Genomic DNA, 22695 nt, shown 5'->3' with positions numbered 1-22695 from the left:
AATGACCAGTTTTTAGTTTAGGAAGAGAGAAAAATGCATCTACTCTTTCTTACAGGAAGCAGAAGTCACTAATTGGCATTTAAAATTATATAAATTTAATAAAAGTTAAAATCAAAAACAATTTTTAAAGAATATTCATACATATATAAATAAGACTTAAGAATGAAAAGACTAGAAAATATTCAGTATTTCAACTTCTCTCGGTTGTATGATTTTATTAATACCTAAAATAAAATTATTTTTATTGCATTCTCAACAAAATTTTCATGTCAATCTCATAGTAGTTGAAAGCATAGAGGAAATAACTATATATAGAGTATTTTTTAGATTTAAAATTTTAGAACAGATTTAAAGACAATGTTTTAAAAGTGTAACATACTTTTGTCAGTCATCACAGTATCTTCATTAAATGGTCAACTGTTTATGTTCTTTCTCCTTGGTATTTGTTAGCCTGTGGGAAGCACCCCAAACAGTATCACTGTGGCTTGTTAAATAGTTACCAAATAAATCATATTCTAAGTTATAACTTTTACATAATTCTTTAGGGTCTTGATCTTCCTTAAGAATTTTAGTTTATATTTTATAATTAATAATTTAATATTGAATGTATATTTTAGAAATTTATAATAATTTGTTTTATCTTTATTGTTAAAGGATATTATCTCTATAATATACTTCTGGAATTTATATAGCTTAGTGTTAAAATTCTCTTATACTGAATATTTGTCATAGTCTCAGCCCCTTTTCAGAGAAGGCAATGGCACCCCACTCCAGTACTCTTGCCTGAAAATATCCCATGGACGGAGGAGCCTGGTGGGCTGCAGTCCATGGAGTCGCTAAGAGTCTGACAGGACTGAGCGACTTCACTTTCACTTTTCACTTTCGTGCATTGGAGAAGGAAATGGCAACCCACTCCAGTGTTTTTGCCTGGAGAATCCCAGGGACGGGGGAGCCTGGTGGGCTGCTGTCTATGGGGTCGCACAGCGTCGGACATGACTGAAGCTACTTAGCAGCAGCAGCAGCCCCTTTTAACATTTGCAGCAGTGACAGTTCTCACAAAAAGTGATAGTACTGTCTATGTGAATATTGCATAATAGGCTTCATTTGGTAAGGATGATGTCATTGCATGGGATGGGCTCAAGGAGTTACTATAAGAACATAAGACTTTTGACTATTAGCATTTCTTAATAAATACCGTACAGTTAAAAACATTAATTTGTGTTTGGATTGGAATGAAGCTAGGTTTTCCTGGCTTACTTTTCGAGATTTAAAGAAATAAGTCCTCATTACAAACCTGAATAGAATGAAATATTAAATCCTTTTTTCCCCCTGGGATAGAGAAATGGAGTTAGGAAGGAAAGAAAAATGGTGTTAGGAAGGAAAAAGCTAATAAACAATTTACATTTTTTGTTACACAGTTGTAAAACTAACTTTCTGAGATTTGGCATTACAGAATACTTTAAATTTTTGGTTCTTTAATTTCTGCACTAAATAGTTTATTGCTGAGGTGTAAGATAGGGTTTTTAGAAAAGTCTGTGATTTTGAAGGAAAATTTTTAAGATACATATCACTAAAAAGAGACAGATTACATTTATTGTCTACTTTAAGTACTATGCATTTTTATTGTAATAAAATATATGTAACACAATTTACCATTAAATCATTTTTAAGTGTATTGTTCAGTGGCATTGAGTATATTCACATTGTTGTACAACCATCACCACTATATCCATCTCTATAACTTTTTTTTTAATTTACTTTTTTATTGAAGGATAATTGTTTTACAGAATTTTGTTGTTTTCTGTCAAACCTCAACATAAATCAGCCATAGATATACATATATCCCCTCTCTTTTGAATCTCCCTCCCCACTCCTCTACGTTGATACAAAGCCCCTGTTTTGAGTTTCCTGAGCCATACAGCAAATTCCCATTGGCTGTCTATTTCACATATGACATCTCCATAACTTTTTCATCATCTAAGACTGCAATTATATTTATTAAATAGTATCTCTCCATTACCTCTTCCCCTTACCCCCTGGTAACCATTCTATTTTCTATCTCTATGAATTTGAGTATTCTAGTTATGTATGGAATCATACAGTAGTTATCCTTTGTCTGTGGCTTGTTTTTGGAGAAGGAAATGGCAACCCACTCCTGGAGAATCCCGGGGACAGAGGAGCCTGGTGGGCTGCCGTCTATGGGGTCACACAGAGTTGGACACGACTGAAGTGACTTAGCTGCAGCAGCAGCTGGCTTGTTTCACTTAGCACAATGTTTTCAAGGTTCATTCATGTTGTAGCATGTATCAGAACATTTTAAGGCTGAATAATATTTTGTTGTAAATATATATCACATTTTATTCATTCGTTTGTTGGTGGACATTTGGATTGTTCATTTGGATTGTTCATTTGGGTTGTTTCCATCTTTTTTTCTGTTGTGAATAATGCAGCCATAATATTGGTAGACAAATACCTGTTCGAGTCCCTGCTTTTAGTTCTTTTGGGTATGTACTCAGAAGTTAATTGTTGGATCATAAACATAATTTCATGTTTATTTTTTTTGAAGAACCGCTTTAATGTTTTCTACAGCAATTATACCATTTTACATTTTCACCAGCAATGCTCAAGGATTCCATTATTACATATTCTCACCAACTCTTATTATTTTCTGGCTTTTGTTGTTAATAATGATTATCCTTATTGATATGAAGTGGTACCTCATTGTGGTTTTGATTTACATTTCCTTAATCATTAGTGATGTTGAGTGTTTTTCCATGAGCTTTTTGGCCATTTGGAAAAATATCTATTCAATTCCGTGCCCATTTTTGAGTCGGTGATGCTATCTAACCATCTCATTCTCTGTCATCCCCTTCTCCTTTTGCCTTCAGTCTTTCGCAGCATCAGGGTCAGCTGCTGAATACATCATTGCTGCATGATGCAAAGTCAGCTCTTTGCATCATGTAGCCAAAGTATTGGTGCTTCAGCTTCAGCATCCGTCCTTTCAATGAATATTCAAGGTTGATTTCCTTTAGGATTGACTGGATCCCTGACTCAGTTGAAATTAATTTGAGCAAACTCTGGGAGATAGTGAAGGACAGAGAAGCCTGGAATGCTGCAGTCCATGGGGTTGCAAAGAGTTGGACACGACTTAGCGACAGAACAACACAACAACCATTTCTTAATTGGGTTGTTTGGTTTTGTTGTTGAGTATTAGGAGTGGATGTATGTGTGTGTGGGTATATGTATTCATTCTAGATGTTAACCTATCATTGATTTTACCCATTTTATTTTTAATTCTTGTTGAAGAGGGATGGTGGTAGTGTGGGTATAATCTGACCTGGTCTATGAGTATCTCTTCTACATTTCCACTACTGCTATTAAGGATCTTTTCTTATGCCCACATTAAAGATTAATTAATTACCTACCAAATAAACTTTGTGTGTTCAGAAATAATTTTCAAATTTTTAATTTAAAAATAGCTAATTAGAGAGTTGATCAGCATGAAATATCCAGTGTTGGCACACTGAATTAGCTTAATTCTAGCAAATAAACTTGACCTTTTAATAAGTCAGATATTGTATTAGATGCAAAAGACACAAAGCTCTTGGTCTCAAGGAAGTTAAAAATCTAATAAAGAATTACAGTACAGTGTGATCATTGCTACACTAGAGTAATGGAAACATAGGGGGAGAATTTTTTGAGTGCCTAGACAAATCAAGGGAAGTAAAATGAGATGATGTTTGAGATGGCTCTTAAAGGAGGAGCAGGAGTTTGCCAGGGTATCAAGAATGAAGTGAGCTATGGAGTTCAGTGTTAACTTCCTTTGGGAGAGTTCCCAAGGTTAAACATCACTGGTATATATGACTCGGTATATATGACTCGGTATATATGACTCCGAAAAGCTGGGAGGGAAGGAGAGGCAACCTTTGTGAATAAAAGGGAGAAATTAAGAACATTGTGAGCTGAGTAAACACCCTAAAAAATGTCTCACTATATATTTACATTTATGATAATAAGCAGTACACAATAGCTTAAAGCATCTGTTTTTTTAAGTGAGATTTGGTCCCTTTCTCTTGTGTGCTTTAGACAATCTGGTCATGTATAAGAGCTGGAAACATTCTCAAGAACACTATATAGAAATGAATAAATACAAGTTATTTAAGTTTAAATTTAAAATATTTGTATTAATTGGTTCAACTGAATTTAAATTATTTTGAGTATCATCCAGATAAATGGTTCCTTTATAACGGCAATGTCACCACATTATTTCTTCCGATAGCTTACGTGAGAATAGGGAGAAGAATAGATGGACAGAGGCAAGCACAATATCAGATCTAGTGGTTCAAAGGAAATGATCTCAGGCACCTTATTATAGAAGTCAGACACTGATCTTCGCAGAAAAGGAAAGTGCTTCTTGCAGCACTAGGAGGAATCAAGAATAGTGATTGTTAAGTTTGTACTGAAAGAAGGGGCAAAATTGTGCAGACTTCTTTAAGAGCAAAGAAGGAATTTGTTGAACTAAACATTGAAACTGCTTAGTTTATTTATAATTATTTCAAAATATTTAATTCATAGAATTATTTGTTATAAACAAGTTTTTATGTTATAAAGAATTAGGGTTTTTCCTTTTCTTTTTAACTAACTTATGAGAAGCAATATCATGTTAGTAAAATAATTATACTTTTTTTTTTTTTTTTGAACCTTGTGACCTTCAGAGTCTCAAACAGAAATAAGAAGTCATAAAGTTACCTGGAAGGAAAATGCCATGTCAGTTAAAGAAATGTTTCCCAAAAACTTTTTTGGGTTTAAGAAGCCATGTTACTGTTGTCTTTGGATTCCAGGTTTGTCCCCTGAAAGCAAGAATCAACTACTCTTCACTCATAAAATCATAAAGTTATTGAATAGTTAATTGGAGAGATAGACTTAGGAAAAAGTACTTTTTAACGTGTTTCTTGCCTGGAAAAAAAAAAAAAGGCAAAATAATGGAAAATATCAGTGAAAGTGTTAGGAAGATTCTGAAGTCTTCTAGAAATCTGTTGTTTAGTTGCTAAGTCATGTCCAACTCTTTCTGTGACCCTATGGATTGTAGCCCGCCAGGCTCCTAGATGGTAATAAATGGTAGAACTAGGGCTGAAGTCTGGCTATGTCATATGTCTCATTTAAGATAATAGTTTACTCTAAATTTCATTGTTTTGGAGCATGGCTTTGAAAACTTCATTGGCAGGCTTTGTAAAAGTGAAAGTCGCTCAGTCATCTCTGGCTCTTTGTGACCCAATGGACTGTATAGCCTGGCAGGCTCTTCTGTCCATGGAATTCTCCAGGCCAGAATACTGTAGTGTGTAGCCATTCCCTTCTCCAGGAGATCTTCCCAACCCAGGGACCAAACCCAGGTCTCCTGCATTGCAGGCAGGTTCTTTACCATCTAAGCCACCAGGGAAGCCCTCATTTAAGATAATAGTTTTACTCTAAATTGCTTAGTTTTGGGCTGTGGCTTTGGAAACAGTTTATTGGCAGGGTATGTAATGAACCATATTTCAAGATGAAAATATTATGAGAATTCAGTCACAATTATAAGGATGATCTTTATAAACTCTAAAGTTGAGTTCATTTTCCAATATTGTATAAAACCAGAATCCATTCTAGGCAGAAGTTCATGTTCTTTCCTGTGTGAGCAGAGAGTCTTTTAAATTGGTTGCATTACCTGAAAAGGAAAAATTTGTAATGTATTTGAATGATATTTAAAAATAAATGAGGGGAGAAAAATTTAATTAGAAAATTGCAGGAGTATATACATGTATGTATGTGTGTAAGTATATTTATATATACATCCTTTCTCATCATTAAGATTTAAGATCAATACTTAAGTAATCCTTATTGTCATGTATCTCTTAACTTCAGCTAACATGTTTCACTACCAGATAGCCACATGTATTTATGATGATTTAAATCTTTTAGATACCCTTTCTACCTGTCATGAACCAGTAGCTTGTAGTTTCTTTAATCGTTCTGTCAGAGCAGAACAAGAGTACCGTTTTCTCCAGCCTTCAGTTGTAGTTTTTTTCCCCTGTCCTCAAGCTTCCACTAACAGGCACTAGGAGGCCCTTAGGGCCACTGCCTGCTGCCTAATTTTAAGCCAGTTTTAGTGTTTTGTTACAGCAGCACTCCACTTCAGGTACCAATTTCTCCTTTGTTTTTCTATTGCCGTATAACAGATCACTGTAAAGCTGGGTGGCTTACAAAAACAACCCAGCAACAGTCATTAATCCTGAAACTTCCCTCAGAATTGGTGGTTTTCCCTTTGGTTCTCTGCTCTGCAAACTAACTTGCCACAAAAATTTCTGTTACATGAGGGTGAAAAATAGCTGATTCTAGAACTGGGGCACAGAAGTTGCAAAATAAGCCTGGAACATCTTGCTGTGTCAGAATAAAAGGAAATGCTAAAAAAAAAATGACATATCAAAAAGATACAGGAGGACTTCTCTGGTGGTATGGTATTTAGAAATCCGCCTATCAATACAGGGGGCACGGGTTCCATTTCTGGTCTCAGAAGATTCCACATGCTGCGGAACATCTAAAACCTGTGTGCCACAACTACTGAGCCCATGGGCCTAGATCAAGCGAAGCCACCACAATGAGAGGTCTGTGCACCACAATGAAGATAGCCCCCACTCACCACAACTAGAGAAAGCCCACAGGCAGCAGCAAAGACCCAGTGCAACCAAAAACAAATAAATAAGCAAACAAACTAAAAGATACAGAAGCTAGTTTAAAGGGGAGTTTTCATAATCAGTTCAGTTCAGTCGCTCAGTTGTGTCCAATTCTTTGTGACCCTGTGAACTGCAGCACACCAGGCCTCCCTGTCTGTCACCAACTCCTGGAGTCCACCCAAACCCATGTCCATTGAGTCAGTGATGCCATCCAACCATCTCTTCCTCTGTCGTCTCCTTCTCCTCCTGCCCTCAATCTTTCCTAGCATCAGGGTCTTTTCAAATGAGTCAGCTCTTCGCATCAGGTGGCCGTATCAGGTCTGGGTCAAAATGGGTTATAACATTGAATAAAATGAAAATCCATGAGTTTAGGCAGCAAATAGGTCAGTAAATGTACATCTTTTTTTAAAAAAATAGGAAGGTATCATAAATTAAAAACATTTTAAACTTCAAAATGGAAAAAAGTCCTAATGTCAGTTTTTATATACCTAAGCCATTCTTTTGTTTGTTTGTTTTATAATCTATTTATTTTTTTGGTTGCACTGGGTCTTTGTTACTGCATGCAGGCTTTTTCTAGTTGCAGGGAACAAGGGCTACTCACCGTTGTGGTACACTCTGTTCTCATGGCAGTGGCTTCTTTTGTTGTGGGGCACAGGTTCTAGACACATGGGCTTCAGTAGTGGCAGCACACAGGCTCAGTAGTCACAGCTCAGGAGCTCTAGAGTGCAGGCTCAGTAGTTGTGGCACACAGGTTTAGTTGCTCCATGCATATGGAATCTTCCTGACCATGGTTTGAACACATGTCCCCTGCATTGTCAGGCATGTTGCTATCCACTATGCCACCTGGGAAGTCCACCCTCCTATCTTGAGGCAGCATCTCTGACCAGGAGAGAGAGGCTGCAGATGGTCCGGGATGTGTGCATCTGCCCAAGTTTCTGTTCTGCATTGATAGAAACAATAATGCAATCTGAAGGGCTTTCTCAATCATACACTTTCTGAATCACTTGAAAAAAGTGCTGGAAAAGCCACTGTTTCTGAGTGTCCCTGCTGCTGGCATCGTCTAACTGAGGGTACTGGCACTGAGCATGCCTCCTTCATTCCCTTTGGAATAATCAGCCATCTTCCACCATAATTCTTCAGTGCTTAGCATGTCTTCACCCTCCTTTAAGTAGGCCCCTTGGGGAGAATAAGAAGTTGACGGAAAAGGTTTATATGGCTTACTTTTTTAGCTACCAGAGGTCTTCCATATTGTTGTTATGAGATCTGACCAACGAAGACATCTTTTTTTTTATATATATATATTTTATTTTATTTTATTTTTAACTTTACAATATTGTATTGGTTTTGCCATATATCAACATGCACCTGCCACAGGTATACACGTGTTCCCCATCCTGAACCCTCCTCCCTCCTCCCTCCCCGTACTATCCCTCTGGGTCGTCCCAGTGCACCAGCCCCAAGCATCCAGTATCCTGCATCGAACCAACACATCTTCTTAAGTCCTGGCCCCAGTGTGCTTCCAGGGCTCTCTCAGGCTCCCTCTGTGTGCCCCTTCCATCCAGCTTCCTAAGCCATTCTTTTTTATGGTTATAACCTATCTTAACTTTTTAAAAATTATAAATACCTATTTATGGTTTGATACACATAATAGTTTTTCCCTCAAGGGTTGGAATTGATTCATTTTATCTAAAATGTACTTCTTTAGAAATTATTTTCAATCCAGGTTATGTAGTGTTTCTTAAAAACAAAAAAATAAAGATAAAATTGTAATTTTGTCCTTTTTCAGTATATTAATTATGCCTTACCATAGATGAAGCTCTATAGATGGAAGACAGGATTCTTTATTCTTATTCCACAGTTTTTGTTTCATTCATTTATTTGGTCTTTTTTTGAATAAATATTGAGTGCTATTATATGCTATGTACTGTGGCACTACTAAGTGCCAACTTATACAGAGTTGAACAAAGCAGACCTTTTCCCTACTCTTTAAACATTCACCATGTGAATCTAGAGTGATCATTCTCGTGCACCCCCCTATAATATTGAAGATTCTCTTTACATTGTTTTAGACTTTTTTCTTTAACATAGTATTTTTAAACTTGTATATTTGAAATGAGTTTAACTTTGAGGGTAACTTTTTTTTATAAATAAGGAAAATCAGCATTTCATTGCAAGCAATATGTTTTAAAACTTTTTCCATTGAAATATTTCTTTTACTTATCTGAAGCTGCCATAATACATTTTTTTAGCTAAAAGTTTTTTCATATTTTTTATCAGGCCAAAATAGGCTTTTTCTGCTTTGTTCAACTGAATAATACATCCAGGAGCTGTGCCAGGGTGGTATAGTTGTCGGCTCATATTAAGACCAAGGCCACATTCAGGATATGATATGTAGAAGTAACTTAATAGCTTAATTTGCAGAGTTGCTTATTATCCAGTTTATGGCTTTTTATAATACTTGGCAAATCTCAGTTGAGCATGCAGTCTGGAAAACAGCCTACAACTGACTACATTGACACAGAGATGGAAATTTAGAGGGCTCATGTGGGAATAACTAGTCTTATCTATATGTGTGAAATCAAATTTACTCTAGTGATACAAAAATATAGCAACCTCTCTTTATTTAACCTCACTGAAAGATAAGGAAACTGTTAAGCATTTTAATGTAAATCTTCAAATAAGTGTTTTCTACCTTTATGCTTTTTAAATTAAGTATACTGAAAGCAGTATTCTTTTTGGTGACCAAAGATCATAAATTATTTTATTGTACTCTGCTATATTTTATTGCTATATTTATATTTACATTTATCTGCTATATTTATAATTTATAATACCTTGTAATTGGTGAGGTGGTGATATTTTCACTGTATTGCTGTCAACCTTATGAAGATAGCTTTATGTGTGTGCCTCTTTGCATTTTATATGAAAATAATGAAATAATTTTGAAGTATATGAAATAATTTTCTGTGCATTATTTGATTTTATTCTTAGAACAGTCCTAAGAGGCAGTGACAGAAGAGATGAAGAAAAATGGTTGGGCTCACAATTTATTTGAACCAAGAAATTGAGTGTTTGTTGATAAGATTATATTGGGGGGCAGGGGGACAGAGAAAGGTGTCAAGATGCTTCCAGAATCCTGACTTAAGCAATTGGATAAATAAAAGCATCATGTACTGAGAAAGGAAATACTGCAAAAAGAGTGTATTTGCACATATGTAACATTTCAGTGGCATTGTATGTGAAGTTAGTCCTCAGAAGCTCAGAAGTCTTTTTTACCTCTGTGGAAACACATGAGGTAGTTTCAGAGCATTCAGTTTACATACAAACTCAGGACACTGCCTATAACATGAGAATTTCCTATATCAATTTAGTTACCAAGTCAAATATGGTTAAATTTTTATTTCAGCCTTTATTTCCTTCTTTTGAACTTTAATGATTAATAAAATTGGAAGTATTAGTAGTCTAGCTGAGGAGACTTTGCTGTTTTGAATACAGTTGAGATTCTTATAGTAAGAAAGAAGGAAAGAGCATAGATACTCAAAGGGCAATGAACTACATCTTTCATAAATAACATGGCCCTTTAAAAAGTTCAAATATATTGATTGGGTCTCCTTGTTAGTTCCTCAGTCTTGTCCAACTCTTTGTGACCCTGTGGACCGTAGTCCACCAGGCTCCTCTGTCCATGGAATTTTCCAGGCAAGAATATTGGAATGGGTTGCCATTTCCTTCTCCAGGGAGTCTTCCTGACCTAGGGATCGAACCAGGTCTCCCGCATTGCAGGCAGATTCTTTACCATCTAAGACACCAGGGAAGTGTATTGATTAGGTGATAATGTTAAATATAGAGTGTTTCAGTTAAAATATTAAGATTGTCAGACAATAAAAAGAAAGAAAATCTACCTATAGGTTGTTTATAAGAAACATGTTCAAAGTGTAATAATCCAAAAAGTTCGAAACTAAAAAACAGGAAAAAGTACTCTGTAGAAATATTGATTGTTAGTTTTCTGTGCTATATAACAAATTATCACAAATTTAGCAGCTCTTCCTGGTTTCTTTGGATCAGGAGTCTAGGCACACCTTAGCCTGGTCTACTGCAAGGTGTTGATCTAGATTGAATTCTCATCTTGAGGTGTGAGTAGGGAAGAATCTGCTTCCACGCTCCCTCAGGTTGTTGGCAGAATTTATTTCCTTGAAACTATAGAGTTTGCAGCAACTTACTTCTTCAAAGTTGGCAACAGAGATAGAACAGATTGGATAAGAGAATCATAACCACAGGAATGGCATCACATCATGTTTGCAATATTCTATTGGTTAGGAGCAAGTTGGTTACTTTTGAAGGCCCACCTACACTCAAGTGGAAAAAGGGATATTATACAGGGTGTTAATAGGGATCATGGGAGTCACATTAAAGTCAGTCCAACAAACCAACCAAAAGAAGAGATTTCAAAGCAAGTAACTGTACTAGGAATAAAAGGAGTAGTAACTTAGGAGTTATAAAAAGTTTGATTTTTCAGTTCAGTTCAGTCGCTCAGTCGTGTCCGACTCTGCAACCCGATGAACCACAGCACACCAGGCCTCCCTGTCCATCATCAACTCCCGGAATCCACCCAAACCCATGTCCATCGAGTCAGTGATGCCATCCAACCATCTCATCCTCTTTCGTCCTCTTCTCCTCCTGCCTTCAATCTTTCCCAGCATCAGGGTCTTTTCCAATGAGTCAGAAGATAGTAATTTAAAATTTTGGGGGTACCTAAACCCAAAACTCCAAAATACATAAGGAAAGGGTTAAATAATTATACAGAGAAATAGACAAGATAGCAATAAAAATGAAACACTGTAATATACCCTTCTCTCTCAGCAGTTGATACAAAAAACTGACCAAAAAATAAATCAGTAAGGATGCACCTTAAACAATGCAGTTAAATAAATATGACCTAATAGATATAACCAAAACATTGTTCCAATTGTAGAATAAACATTCTTGTCAAACTCACATGGGCTTCCCAGATAATTCAGTGGTAAAGAATCTGCCTGCCAATACAGGAGACGTGGGTTCAATCCCTGGGTTGGGAAGATCCCCTGGAAAAGGGAATGGCTACCCACTCCAGTATTCTTACCTGAAGAATTCCATAGTCAGAGGAGCCATGGGGTCACAAAGAACTGCCCCAGATGGAAAGCTTAGTTCCAGTGCACCGTAGAGGTTGTTTCACTATTTTGGTGTAAAATGCCATTGAAGGTGCTCCAGCAGTTTGATCTGAGCTCCAAGGATGAGGCAAACCATGAATTGGCAAAGGAAAATAATTCACTTAAAGGAACTCTAGCAGCAAGAGAAAGGATGAATAAGGATTACATCTAGAAAAAGCAACTTCAATGAAATAGAGCTATTTGAAGAGATACATGACAAGTTTAACAAACAGAACAAAACAGAATGATCCAATAATTCCACTCCTGGGCATGTATCTGGAGAATATTCTAATTTGAAAAGATACATGCGCTTTAGTGTTCATAGCAGCAGTATTTACAATAGCCAAGACATGGAAGCAACATAAATGTCTCTTGACAGATGAATGGATAAAGATGTGGTACATACGTATACAATGAAATATTACTCAGCTGTAAAAAAGGAGGAAATAATGCCATCTGCAGCAACATAGATGGATCTAGTGATTATCATACTAAGTGAAGGAAGTCAGACAGAGAAAGACAAATATCATATGATATCACTTATTTATGGAATTGTAAAAAGTGATACAGATGAACTTGTTTACAAAACAGAAACAGACTTCAGACATAGAGGATAGATTTATGGCTACCAAGAGCAAAGGACAGGAAGGAGGTGGGGATAAATTAGGAGTTTGGAATTAGCAGATACAGACTACTATATACAAAATAAACAAGGTCTTACTGTAACAGCACAGGGAACTATGTTCAATATCCTGTAATAAACTCTAGTGGAAAAGAATCTGAAAAAGGAGATATATGTCAAGTTACATATATATATATGGGCATGTGTGTGTGTGTGTATGTATGTATGTGTGTGTGTGTGTGTATATATATATATGTGTGTGTGTGTGTATATATATATATGGGCTTCCCTGGTGGCTCAGATGATAAAGAATCCACCTGCAATGCGGGAGACCTGGATTTGATCCCTGGGTTGGGAAGATCCCCTGGAGGAGGGCATAGCAACCCAATCCAGTCTTCTTGCCTGGAGAATCCCCATAGATGGAGCCTGGGGTCACAAAGAGTCAGGCAGGACTGACCCACTAAGCACAGCACAGTGCACGCACGCACGCACACACACGGAACATAGTGCAAAGTGTACTACTGGTTTACAAAAGAAGATAAGGTAAATGTTTGGTTTTTTCCCCTTTGTCAGCTTACAAGATAATGAATTGGTTCTTTATCATCTTTGGGGGAGTGTTTTATTTTAAACTCCTATAATTCAGTAGCATGTTATAGATTGCAGTCTGCTGCATTTATTGTCTTTACTGAATCTCAAATTGTCTCATCTTTGGCCAGTGGGAGCAGAGATGTTTCCTGAGTCCTTTTGATATGACCCTGATACTTTTTGACTGATAAAGAGACAGTATTTTATTTTGTTTTGTTTTTCTTCATTTTTCAGAAAACTTCAGGATGTTGTCTGTGCTTTTGGGAATGTGGATTTTAGGGATCCGTTTGTTTTCTAGGATATTTGATACTTAGCATGATCTGTGATGTGATTTGTAGGCTGATATTCCTTGGAATTTATGTTACTTGCAAAGAATAATGGTTTTATCTTTTTAGTATTTGTGTGTGTGTGCCAGGTCGCTTCTGTCTGGCACATGTCTGAACTCTTTGAGACCCCATGGACTGTTGCCCAACAGGCTTCTCTATCCATGGGATTCTCCAGGCAGGAATACTAAAGTGGGTTGCCATGCCCTCCTCCAGGGGATCTTCCTGTCTCAGGATTCGAACCCCCATCTGTTACATCTCCTGCATTGGCAGGAGGCTCTTTACCATTCAGGCCACCTGGGAAGCCCATTTAGTATTTATGGAGACTCAAAAGTAACCAACAGGGCTTCCCTGGTGGCTCAGACTATAAAATAATCTGCCTGCAATATGGGAGACCTGGATTCGATTCCTTGGTCGGGAAGATCCCCTGGAGAAGGGCATGACAACCCACTTGAGTATTCTTGCCTGGAGAATTCGATGGACAGAGGAACCTGGTGGGCTACATGTCTATGGGGTCCCAAAGAGTCAGACCCAATTGAGTGACACCCAAAAGGAACCAGCATTTTCCAGCAACAGATGTAGAGGCATATGTTAAGCTGGTTTATTCAATCAGTTAATATTTGAATGTTTACTCTGGAACAAACTCCACAATAGGAACTCTGGGAGATTCTAACAATTATGAAACCTACTTTTTGTTTAAAATTTTTATAAAATAAGTTCCAGGGATTGATTTTAAAATTGCTTGTTTCAGATCTGTCACGAAATCGCCTCTCAGAAATTCCCATAGAAGCATGTCACTTCGTTTCTCTTGAGAATCTCAATTTATACCAAAATTGTATTCGATATGTACCAGAGGCAATTCTAAACCTACAAGCACTAACTTTCTTAAATATTAGGTAAGAACTTTTTTTTAAATTTTAGTTTTGTGTGGTGTTTTCAATTTTCCTCTTCCCTTTCACTAAAGTTAACGTTATCTGAGGAATTCCCTGTCGTGGTCCGGTGGCTAGAACCCCATGCTTCCATTTCAAGGGGCGCAGGTTTCATGCCTGGTCAGGGAACTAAAATCTTGCATTCTTTGCAGCCAAAAAATAGAAATGATACTTTAAAAAAAAATTACATCATCTGTTTATATCAGCAATATCTCTTCATGTTTTTAGGCTAAATTAACAGTATTTTCTGGGTCCCTCTAGTTTCTCCTTTTGTCTTTGCCTTTGCAATAGTTAACAAACTCTAATAAGAGCTGTTACCCTAATTGTTTTGTAGCAGTGGTTCTCCAATTACATTTTCAAATAAATTTCATCAAATAAGAATGGTAGATCTGAAATTATTTTGATTTTTGTGATTATGTATTTTTGTATACTAAGTTCTGAACATATAAATGCATTTATTTAACTCATCTACTCCATTGTTTCACATCTTACAAGACTTCTTTTGTTATTTCATTATAAAAAGTTATAAATGTTGACTGGAGAAAATAAATTTAGAAAAGTAAAGGAAATCCATCAAAATGTGTCTGAATTAACAGATGAATTTTTCCTTTTTTTCTAGGCCTTTAGTCGAATTTTTAAATAAATTTTTCCCCTTGTTAAGAAATATCCTTTGGAAATATTTTTTATATGTAATCATTTTAATGTATAGTTTATATATTTCTAAAACTCATTTTTGCTCTCAGATATTTACTTATTTCAGTTTTTTCTTATAAAAGTAGAACTAGTAGACAGCTTTGTATGTGAATGTCTAATTATTAGATATTAGAAGTTTTAATGGCTCATGATCAGTTAATAAAATCATCAAAAGATCTTACAAATGGGGGCAATTGTTACTAAGGATTAAGATGTTAAATATGCATAAGGAAAATTTTAACTTATTTTTATCCTTATGATGTATTTTTTACTTCCAGTTCTGATTTGTATACTTTTGTTTAGATAAAAGATTTCTTATCTATACTTCAGTCAGTATGATATGTCTAAAATCACAATCTGTCCATTTTTTCCCATAGAACTATATTTGGTTTGTTTATATACATTTGGTTATAATGCTGTAATGATGAGGCAAGTAAATGACAAATACTTTTAATGTTTATAACTCTTTGGAAAGAAGAGGAGAGGATGCTAGTTATCTACCCTATTTTAAAATAATTTTTTCTTGTATAAATTTAACTGTAATACAATAATATGATTTGTTTATGAGACTTTTCATTATTTGCTAAGGAGTTTTATGGTGCAAGAGTCCTGTAAACCCTGTGATTTACAGTTGAGGAATCTGTGTAAGATGCAGATTAATTAAATGCTTTGCCTAAAAAACAAAGCTGACAAGTGACAAACTTGAACTCAAACCTGTTTTTTCAAACTCAAATCTAATATCCTGTTTCTTTCTTGTAAGATTTACAGTTGTTATTATACTGAGTGTAGAATGAGAAAGATGGCAATTTTTCTCCCTGAGTGTTGGGCTCTGACTTAGTTCTTTTTCTGCTTACCCATTTAGTCGGAACCAACTGTCAACATTGCCGGTACACTTGTGTGAGTTACCATTGAAAGTCTTAATTGCTAGTAATAACAAATTGGTCTCACTTCCAGAAGAAATTGGACATCTCAGACATTTAACGGAACTTGTAAGTGAATATTTCATTTTTTGATTGTTTTATGTATATATGTATGTATATTAAAAAGCAGAAATATCACTTTGCCGACAAAAACCATAGCTTTGACTATATGGACCTTTGTTGACACAGTGATGTCTTTAGTTTTTAATATGCTGTCTAAGTTTATAATAGCTTTCCTTCCAAGGAGCAAGCATCTTTTAATTTCATGGCTGCAGTTACTGCCAGCAGTAATTTTGGAGCCCAAGAAAATAAAATCTGTCACTGCTTCTGTCAGTCAAAAGCCTATATACATTTTAAAAATCAAATTCTAGTACAAACTGTGGAATTATTCCTGGACAAAGAATCATAGTATTTTTTACAACCGGTGGGTATTATGTTGTCCAAACCTCATTTTGCAGATAGTTTAAAGCTGGCAAGTTTGTAATATCAGTACAGTTCTTTACTTTGTATGTTTTTGAAATAGGATGTGAGCTGCAATGAAATTCAAACAATACCTTCCCAAATTGGTAATTTGGAGGCCTTGAGAGACCTTAATGTAAGAAGAAATCACTTAGTACGTTTGCCTGAAGGTAAGAAACTGTGAAACAGTTGTTTTGTTTTTTTGCCTTTTTATTTTATCTCTCAGACTGATGTGCACATCACAAATGTATAAAAGTTACAGCAAGTGTTTGAGATGTAATGATTTATTTAATACATGTTATCTGTTCTGTTATAGATTTTAAAAGCTAGACTTTTCATTGAAAAGCTCTAATAACTATTGAGTAGTGATAGTAATTATAGATCATGTTAACTGATAACGTAGGGTCTCTGGAAGTTTCATTTGGTATAACTACTTAAGAGAAATTTCACATGTTTTTGATAAATCATATACATGATTACTGGAAAAACATAGCTTTGACTAGACAGACCTTTGTTGGCAAAGTGATGTCTGTTTTTTAATACGCTGTCTAGGTTTGTCATAGCTTTTCTTGCAAAAAGCAAGCGTCTTTTAATTTCATGGCTGCAGGCACCATCTGCAGTGATTCTTCCTGCACCAGAGATTCACATCATTCATTTTGAGAAATTGTTTTATATCTGTTTGATAATTTCCTATCTTCTGATTCCTGTTTTCTCTTTTGAGAATTTTTGTTAATTGGATAGTGGACTCTTAATTGATCTTATGGTTTTCTTATCTTTTTTATTGTTCATTTCTTTGTCATTTTGTTTAACCATGTGGTAACAGTTCAACCATTTATAGTCTAACCATTCTTCTGAATTTTTAATTTCTGCCATCTAATTTTTCATCTCTAAGAACCCTTACTTTTTGCTGATTTAAAAACAAAATCCTTTCCTTTTTCAGTAATTTAGTATTTTATTTTTCTGAAATTGGAGACATTAGTTCTAGTTTTCAGAGTTTTCTTCTGTTTCCTGTAAACCTGTTTTTTCCTGCACTCATTTTTTTCCTTTGTTTTGCATATTTTGATTTCTCTCTTATATGTTGAAAGCTCTTCTAAATGTTTGTGGGTCATATACCATTTATACAAAGCTAATTAGAAATTTCAAGTATACTGGGAAGAAATTGTATTAAGCAGTAAGCTGGATATTTTACTGGAGGAAACTATATCAGCATCTAAAGGCCTTTTGTATGGGACTATATAGTTTGTCCAGAGAAAGATGTTTTCTTTCTTCTACATTGTGTATCTTCCTAACTAACTAATGGGGTGAGGTTGGGTAGCAAAGTGCTGAGGTCTTGTCACTAAATGTGTAGACTTTCACTTAAATCCTCCATTTTTAGCAGGCAACTCATCCTAACTTTCCATTGTGCAGTCCTTGAGGCTTTCAATTCAGTTTCACTAAAGGATAACTTGTTGATTCCTGTTGTGAATGGAAAGCAGCATGCATAGTTGGGATTGAAAACCTATGCATCTAACTTGTTTTTATACAGATTGTCATCTGATCCTTTTGTTATTCCCACCTTTCTGTGGTATCAGACCCAGTTTCTAAGACTTTCTGTTGTTCTATAAGGGGTCACCATTTCATGCACAGTTGGGCAGAGTAAAGGACAGAAACGATATGGACCTAAAAGAAGCAGAATATATTAAGAAGAGGTGGCAAGAATATACAGAAGAACTGTACGAAAAAGATCTTAATGACCTGGATAATCATGATGGTGTGATCACTTACCTAGAGACAGATATCATGGAGTGTGAAGTCACATGGGCCTTAGGAAGCATTACTACGAACAAAACTAGTGGAGGTGGTAGAATTCCAGCTGAGCTATTTCAAATCCTAAGAGATGATACTGTTAAAGTGCTATACTCAATATGCCAGCAAATTTGGAAAACTCAGCAGTGGCCACAGGACTAGAAAAGGTCAGTTTTCATTCTAATTCCAAAGAAAGACAATGCCAAAGAATGTTCAAACTACTGCACAATTGCACTCATTTAAAATATTAGCAAGGTAATGCTCAAAATCCTTGCAGCTAGGCTTCATCACTGTGTGAACCAAGAACTTCCAGATGTTCAAACTGGATTTAGAAAAAGCAGAGGAACCAGAGATCAAATTGAAAACATCTGTTGGGTCATAGGAAGGGCAAGGGAATTTAAAAAAAAAATCTACTTCTGCTTCACTAAAGGCTAAAGCCTTTGTGTGGATCATAACAAACTGTGGAAAATTCTTAAAGAGATGGGAATACCAGACCACCTTACCTGCCTCCTGAGAAACCTGTATGCAGGTCAAGAAGCTACAGTTAGAACTGGACATGGAACAGCGGATTGGTTCAAAATTGGGAAGGGAGTATGTTAAGGCTGTATATTGTCACCCTGCTTATTTAACTTATATGCAGAGTCCATCATGTGAAATGCTGGGCTGGGAGAATCACAAGCTGGAATCAAAATTGCCAGGAGAAATATCAATAACCTCAGATATGCAGATGACACCACCCTAATGGCAGAAAGTGAAGAGGAACTAAAGAGCCTCTTGATGAAGATGAAAGAGGAGAGTGAAAAAAGCTGGCTTAAGACTCAACATTCAAAAAAAGAAGATCATGGCATCCAGTCCCATCACTTCATGACAAATAGAATGGGAACAAGTGGAAACAGTGACAGACTTTATTTTCTTGGACTCCAAGATCACTGCAAACAGTGAATGCAGCCATGAAATTAAAAGAAACTTGTTCCTTGGAAGAAAATCTATGATAAACCTAGACAGCATATTCAAAAGCAGAGACATCACTTTGCTGACAAAGGTTGGTCTAGTCAAAGCTATGGTTTTTCCAGTAGTCATGTACGGAAGTGAGAGTTGGACTATAAGAAAAGGTGAGCGCCAAAGAATTGATGCTTTCGAACTGTAGTGCTGGAGGAGACTCTTGAGAGTCCCTTGAACAGAGTGGAAATCAAACCAGAATATTCACTGGAAGGACTAATGCTGAAGTACCAATACTTCAGCCACCTGATCGAAGAGCCAATTCATTGGAAAAAAAACCCTGATCCTAGGAAAGATTGAGGGCAGGAGGAGAAGAGGGTATCAAAAGATGAGATGATGGGATGGCATCACCAACTCAATGGACATGAGTTTAAGCAAACTCTGGGAGTTGGTGATGGACAGGGAAGCCTGGCATGCTGTAGTCCATGGGGTTGCAAAGAGTCAGACACGAGTGAGCAACTGAACAGCAGCAACAACATAAGGGGTCAAATAGTTTGCTTTTCATTAATATTAACATCCCTAAGCACCTAGATTTCATTTTATGACACTTTGCTATATATCAGTTAATCACTAAGAAAGGATGGATGTAAATACTTAGGTTAAATCAATTATATTTAGATAGAAGCTCATGAAGAAAAAAATGTCTAGCTTTGAAATATCATTGTTTATTTCCACCTTACTTCCCTGCAGAACTAGCAGAGTTGCCTTTGATAAGGTTAGACTTTTCCTGCAACAAAATTACAACAATTCCTGTCTGTTATCGGAATCTCAGGCACCTGCAGATGATCACCCTAGATAACAATCCACTACAATCTCCTCCTGCACAGGTAAACCACAGTTGATTTGAAGTATGTTATAAACTTTTTGGACAAAGGATAAAGTTTAAAAGTTGTAAGTTATATGTATTTACTTTTTGTCAGAGATTAAGTTCTTTTAAAATAAATTCACACTCGTATGTATTCTTTAAAAGCCTTGAAGTAAATGAGATGGGAGATATGTAATGTTCCAAAAATGTTTTTCCTTTCACTAAATTGACTTTTTCACATTTGAAGGGTTCTTCCTTAAAGTTTTTTTTTTCCAATTAAGTTTGAGTTATTTCTTTCTAGTAAAACTTAAATGAAGACAATGTAAATGCTACAGACAAGATACTCAGTTTACAGAATTAAAGATCATCAGCGTATTTCTCATGACTGTTGTCTTTGTACCTTCCTGTTTTCTAAAATCTTAAGTTCCTCATTGAGTCAGTTTGGACTGAAATGAACCTACTTAATGAAGTTGTTATAAGGTAGCTTTACATACAGATTTTAGACATTCCACAATCTAAAAAGCTTTTTGTCTTATATTTTTCACCGTAGCTTTCCTTACTCTGCAGTTGATTCACCCTTGTACAAGTGTCTATATGGCAGCTGTTAAAGTGTTTGAGTAAACTTCATTAACTACAGAAAGGTCTCATATCCCTAAAGAGTTTATATGTTGATTTGTAGGACAGAAATAAATAGGTGGCAACAGAACTATATATGACTTTAATATTTAATCATTTCCTGCTTTTCTTTCTTACAGGAAGTAGGATTGAACACATAATTGTGCATGATTGTTGGATTTCTAAAAACAAAAGTTGCCAGTAGAATCCATGGGGAGCAATGCTTTAAATCTCTGACTGTGCCTAACTAGTCAATATAAGTTTACTTGGTATTCTAACAGTGTTTATAATCATGAATTATGTATACTATGTTACTAAAACTTATTAGTGACTAGAAAACAAAACCCTACATTTATATCACTTAAATACCTAAGGTAACAAATGATATAATGTGTTATAATGAATTAATTTTTAATATTACCGTACATACTTAATAGAAATACCTTCTATTTCCAATATACATTAAATAAAAAGCTGATTGTGATTTAAAAGGCAGGGGCTCCTTCAGTTAAAAAAATAAGTAAATTTAAAATTAAAAAAAATAAAAGAAGCAGAAGGAAAAAAGGTTTGGATACACATATATTTCAGATGAATAATAATTTGTTTCTATATGTTACTTTACTTAGATATGTATAAAAGGCAAAATCCACATATTTAAATACCTGAACATGCAGGCTTGTAAGATTGCTCCAGATCTGCCAGATTATGATAGGAGACCCATGGGTTTTGGCTCCTGGTGAGTATATTGTATTCTTCATTTATTATTTTCTATCTCACGGAGAAGCAAATAAATGGGACCCTTAAATTTGTCTGACGGTTTGTTTAACCAAAGCAAAATAACCTATTTTAACGTTATTTTTCTCAGAATGCTTATATTAAGTAAAAAATAGATTACATAGATGTGACCAAGTATAGTTCTAAGTCAGGGTTTCTTAACCTCAGCACTGTGGATATTTCGAAATAGATAATTATTTGTGGTGAGGACCTGTCCCGTACACTGGAAGATACTCAACAGCTTCCCTGGCTTCTGTAGCACCTTCCCAACGTAACAAACAAAGGTGTCTCTAGTTATTACCAAATATCCTCTGAGAGGTCCTCAGTTGAAAACTGCTGGTCTAAGTGACTTTAATACTAACTAACCTTGGCTCTCCTTTTAACTAACTCTATAACTTAAGGCAACTCATTCAAACTTTCTGGGCTGCATTTTTCACAAAGGGAGTGAAGGTGTTAGATTTGATGGCCATGAACTGTAGTGTTGGAGAAGACTCTTGAGAGTCCCTTGGACTGCAAGGAGATCCAACCAGTCCATTCTGAAGGAGATCAGCCCTGGGATTTCTTTGGAAGGAATGATGCTAAAGCTGAAACTCCAGTACTTTGGTCACCTCATGCGAAGAGTTGACTGATTGGAAAAGACTCTGATGCTGGGAGGGATTGGGGGCAGGAGGAAAAGGGGACGACTGAGGATGAGATGGCTGGATGGCATCACCGACTCAATGCACATGAGTCTCAGTGAACTCCGGGAGTTGGTGATGGACAGGGAGGCCTGGCGTGCTGCGATTCATGGGGTTGCAGAGTCGAACACGACTGAGCGACTGAACTGACTGACTGAATGTCATTTTGGGATCTTTTAAGTCTGTGAATCCCTCAGCTGCATATAGCATCAGACTTTTACAAAGGCATTTTCTTGGCATTCCCAACCATTACAGCAGTCTTAAGTAACAGGAATTAAATTCATAAAGTCTTTAAACAGGCAAAATAGATATCTCAGTGAAGGTGTAATAATATTAATAAACTTTACTCAAGAGAACCCTTTAGGCATTCCCATAGAATTTGTCACATTTTACATAAAAGCACAGTCCTAACCTTCTCAGTGTCCTAACTTAAAACAGATGAAGAAACTTCTATTTTATTAGAGTTTCTAAAAGCAGACATATTAAAAATACAAAAATAATTCAGAGGAAAAAATAAAACCGTAAAAAGCAGATGCATATTAACAAAATTCAAATTACTGATAAATTCTGAAAGAGAGAAAGATTCCAAGTGAAGACATAAGGGGGCTTTAAAGGTATT

The 22695-nt window shown here is 35.9% G+C and overlaps 1 protein-coding gene across 10 annotated transcripts in view; it reads left to right on the top strand.

The window, feature by feature from the left end:
* LRCH3 (leucine rich repeats and calponin homology domain containing 3) overlaps window positions 1–22695 on the top strand; it is a 107975-nt gene that overhangs the window by 31531 nt on the left and 53749 nt on the right. For all 10 annotated transcript variants that reach the window (XR_011464213.1, XR_011464217.1, XM_070370580.1 and 7 more), the window contains exons 2-6: window positions 14172–14316; window positions 15905–16031; window positions 16486–16591; window positions 19896–20032; window positions 21252–21361. Coding sequence is in view for 8 of the 10 variants with exons in the window: in XM_070370580.1 (XP_070226681.1) it covers window positions 14172–14316; window positions 15905–16031; window positions 16486–16591; window positions 19896–20032; window positions 21252–21361 (625 nt within the window). In the remaining 2 variants the exon portion in view is untranslated. The remainder of the gene's footprint in view (window positions 1–14171; window positions 14317–15904; window positions 16032–16485; window positions 16592–19895; window positions 20033–21251; window positions 21362–22695) is intronic.

Source organism: Bos mutus, chromosome 1 (assembly GCF_027580195.1).
Source record: "Bos mutus isolate GX-2022 chromosome 1, NWIPB_WYAK_1.1, whole genome shotgun sequence".
In the NCBI taxonomy this organism is placed as follows: Eukaryota; Metazoa; Chordata; class Mammalia; order Artiodactyla; family Bovidae; genus Bos; species Bos mutus.
This window is presented reverse-complemented; position numbering and strand designations above follow the sequence as displayed.